We start from the raw sequence: 4,030 nt of genomic DNA on the forward strand, positions 1-4,030 counted from the left end.
CTTTGTATGTGGACCGCACTCTACAGGCCCCTCTGTGTATGGGGACCGCACTCTACAGACCACTCTGTGTATGGGGACCGCACTCTACAGACCGCTCTGTGTATGAGGACAGCACTCTACAGACCGCTCTGTGTATGAGGACAGCACTCTACAGACCGCTCTGTGTATGAGGACAGCACTCTACAGACCACTCTGTGTACAAGGACCGCCTGCTACAGACCGCCCCCGCTGTATGGGGACCGCACTCTATACTGACTGCATTTAGTGTACTGTGACCCTAATCTGCTGTCTGTGGCTGCTTACTATTTATGATGACCGCACTCTGTGTAAGGTGACCGCACTCTGTGTAAGGTGGCCGCACTCTGTGTAAGGTGGCCGCACTCTGTGTAAGGTGGCCATAATCTGCTCCCCCTAACCACACTGTGTGCTATGACACTGTTCTGCATTTGGTGACTACATTCGATGTACAGCATTCCACCAACAGTGACCGCATTTCACAAACAACACTGCATACAAGGACTGTATTCCTATGACTGCACTTGGCATATGGTGACTGTGAGCACACTGTCTTCTGACCGCATGTTATTGACTTCACTCTTCACTCAGTGAAGACGATCCACATGCAGGAATTGCGCAGCATCCACACTCTATTGACAGTGACATGACACAGAGACCACACTCTGGGCTGTTGAGGTGATAGACGTGTGACCTGTGACCTGTGCCATGTGATTGATATGGGGTCCCTGCTACTTCCAATGGTAAATGATTCTACACTGATCACAATGGTCTTGCTGGGATTTGTTGTCCCACCACGGCTGGGGCCTGACCGAGGAACCCCAATACATGTCTGGACTGACATCTCCATCCTCCCTCCTCAGAGCCCCCCTCCGCCAGCTCACAGGCGACACACAGAACAGATGCTGGAGAGACATCGGACGGAAGCTCGACGCCACTGCCCGAGCAGACCCCGAAGAAGAGCCGACCCAGCACGTAGAGGATTCGGGTAAGAGGTGCGTGTTCTGATCCGGATACAGCCGGGCTCAGCGTCCTGTGGCCGGCTGTACTCTCTCTCCCCTCCCCCCTCCCTCTCTCTTTCTGTTTCTTCTTTTCCTCTGTCCTCTTTCTATCTCCCTCCCCTCCTATTTCTCTAACTCCTCTCTCTCGCCTCTCCCCCTCCCATCTTCTCTCTCTCTCTCTCTCTCTCTTATTATTCGTATTATTTTGTTTCCCCTCCTCTCTGTCCTGTCTCTCTATGTATTCTCTCTGGTGCCCGGCTGGCAGTGCTTGGTCTGTCTTGCGGGGTTATAGAAAGGGCGTCTATAGGTGACACTTTCGGCCGCTTTAAACAAGTCATAGTGGAAGTGGAGGGAGGGGGCAGGAAGTGGCTTGCTGCGGGAGCATGGCTGTGACGTGTCTTTTGTTTGAAAACAAACTGCACATCGCCCTGCGGTTAGCAGAGCTTGGTTTACGCCTCAGGGTGTGCGCCGTATTTGTAGTATGGAGTGTACACATACACAGCTGTACACCGCGGGTCATGTGATGCTTTGTGGACTTTATCTGTGTCAATGATTCACCTAGAATTAAACACAAGACTTTTCTGGACGTTGTGATACAAATAGTAAAAAAGTCTCAAACGTGCAGCTCATGGAAGGAATCCTTATATAGACGGGTTCTGAAGAGAGAGGGAAGGTCATTGGCTGGTATCATATGGAGGTTACTGAGCACTGACCAATGGGGTATTAGAACTTCTGTACATACCACCACATCTGTAAATGTGCATTCATATGGAAAAAGTCTTCTTTTTATTTTTTTTACACTACGGTGGCACCTTAATAATCACCTATACACAGTACGTATAGGCAAGCCGGTGTGCATGTCTTGTCAGTTTGTTAGGGAATGTCATCAGTCTGCCTATACGTACTGTGTATAGGGGATTATTAAATAGACCCTGTCCTTTCAGGGCAAAAGGACAGGGTCTCTTTAAAGCCCCCTCTCAGACCACCCCACGCTCTGTTTCACAACACTCCTCTGCCTCTCCATCCTGTGTTCTGGCTGCTGCAAATCCTGGTGTCAGCCGGTGTTAGAGCTTATGTGGGGTGATAATGGAACCCCCCATGTGGCAGTGTTTGGGGCCAAGGATTGAGCATTGCATCATCGGAGGAGGTCCCATGCTCCCCATTTAGGACACACTGGGTATTTTAGGGTGGCTGCAACTGAAGGAAGGTGAATAAGGGGGAGGGGGGTTAAAGAGACCCTGTCCTGCTTAGGGCAGCCAGGCAATGATTGAAGGGGATTTATAAAGAGACCGTAAAATTAGGGCAGCCTACCTGTTAAAAGAAGATAGGGCAGCCAGCCAATGAATGAAGGGGCCCTGGAACCTGTGTGTAATATGTGTCCATAATTAGGGATCGTCTGTTTGTACTGTGCATAAAAAATGGCATCCACATGTGTCAGTCGCCGATCCTCACAAAGGTCTTGTCTCTCTTTTTTTTTCTTTTGCAGGATCCAGCCTCCCCCCTTCCCCCAGTGCCGGCTGACCCCCTGCCCGCTCAGCCCCCGGACTCTGTCACTGGCGGAAGCGTCCTGCAGAGCACTGATACAGAGTAACACTACAGAGGACGGGCATCGCATGTAGCATTGTACAACTTTGCACCTTCCACTTCTCTTACTGCCCCGCGAGACTCTGCCCGCTCCCCCCTCCCTTCCTCTTGTGTAGCACATAAAAGGTTTTAGAGAGGGGAGGTTGGGAGGGGGGATGACGCGCAGGTGAGACAAGTGTCGCGCTGATCGCAGCGAAGAGAAACATTGGAGCTCGAGTACGAGATCACCTGACTGATTTTTGAATTCTTCCACAAGGCCAGGCCTGTTATACATTGTAGAGATGGGGGAATTTATGGTTGCTGGTGCGCCACATGGAATAAAAGGGTAGTAACAGATCAGATGTGGGGGGAGGGTTATTCTCACAAATGTAGCCTGCAAATCTCAACTGTTATTCTTTTGTTACAAAAGTTAATATGTTTTCCAAATTAGATTAATTCATTTTTTTACAAAAGTCACCCTGCAAAAGAAGATCAAAAATACTTGTCAGTCCGGCGGTGACTTGCAACTCTTAAAGAGCGAGGATTGTAGTCTGGTGACTATTTTTCCTCCGACTTAAAAAAAAAAAAATCTTTCAACAGACTCACTTTAAACTCTTCTGAATGTGGCTGTTGTATGGTTAAGAGCCCTTATCAGAGACTAGAGGGCTGCTTATGAGACCCGCTTGTTAGTAGGGGTGTCACCATAGCTTCCCGTTCAGTTCTGCCAGCATTGATTGTAGCCGGGTGTCACCATAGCTTCCCGTTCAGTTCTGCCAGCATTGATTGTAGCCGGGTGTCACCATAGCTTCCCGTTCAGTTCTGCCAGCATTGATTGTAGCCGGCAGACCTCAGCCAGAAAACTGTAGCCACAGCTGCCCTGTAGCACTAAAACTATTTTTTTTTAAAGAAAAGAGAACCTGTCAGAACACCTGCTTCTTACAGCTGAGACTTCCACTTTGTTCTGTACACTAGCCTTGCCCAACCCTCAGGGGTGGTGCCAGTTTAAGGGAAACCACCGCATTGGCTGGTGCTGCAGAGTTGTGTCCTGCCCCCTATGAGAGTTGGGTCATAGGGGCTTTGGGTTTGATAGACAACAACTGTTCTGACAGGTTCTCTTTAAAAAGGAATGATTCACTAAGCAAAGCACTTGTGTCAGAACTCCTCAATGGAAGCTGTTCTTCGTCTCATGGACTACATGCCAGCTTCAGGACTGTGACTTTAAAGTGGCGCTAAGCCTGTGCGCAGTCCACAAATCAGGTGCAGCTGCTTCTATCGGAGGCATACCACTCAGGTATTGCTTTGTGATGAATTCCCTTTAAGCTCCTAGTAGATTTAGCTGAGCTGTGTGTTGTAGAGGTAACCCAGTAGGTAGCAAATGAAGGTCAATATAACAAATACCATTTTTGCATAATTCACCTGCAGTAGACTCCAGTTCATCCTCCGTGACAGCC

The 4,030-nt window shown here is 49.1% G+C and overlaps 1 protein-coding gene across 1 annotated transcript in view; it reads left to right on the forward strand.

Moving 5' to 3' along the window:
- LOC108804604 overlaps positions 1-2,914 on the forward strand; it is a 6,854-nt gene extending 3,940 nt beyond the window's left edge. The window contains exons 5-6 of the mRNA XM_018576429.1: positions 879-1,003; positions 2,503-2,914. Of these exons, the coding sequence (XP_018431931.1) occupies positions 879-1,003; positions 2,503-2,635 (258 nt within the window). The 3' untranslated portion in view covers positions 2,636-2,914. The remainder of the gene's footprint in view (positions 1-878; positions 1,004-2,502) is intronic.
- The last annotated feature ends 1,116 nt before the right edge of the window (positions 2,915-4,030 follow it).

Source organism: Nanorana parkeri, unplaced genomic scaffold (assembly GCF_000935625.1).
Source record: "Nanorana parkeri isolate BGI_ZX_2015 unplaced genomic scaffold, ASM93562v1 scaffold67, whole genome shotgun sequence".
NCBI classification, from domain to species: Eukaryota; Metazoa; Chordata; class Amphibia; order Anura; family Dicroglossidae; genus Nanorana; species Nanorana parkeri.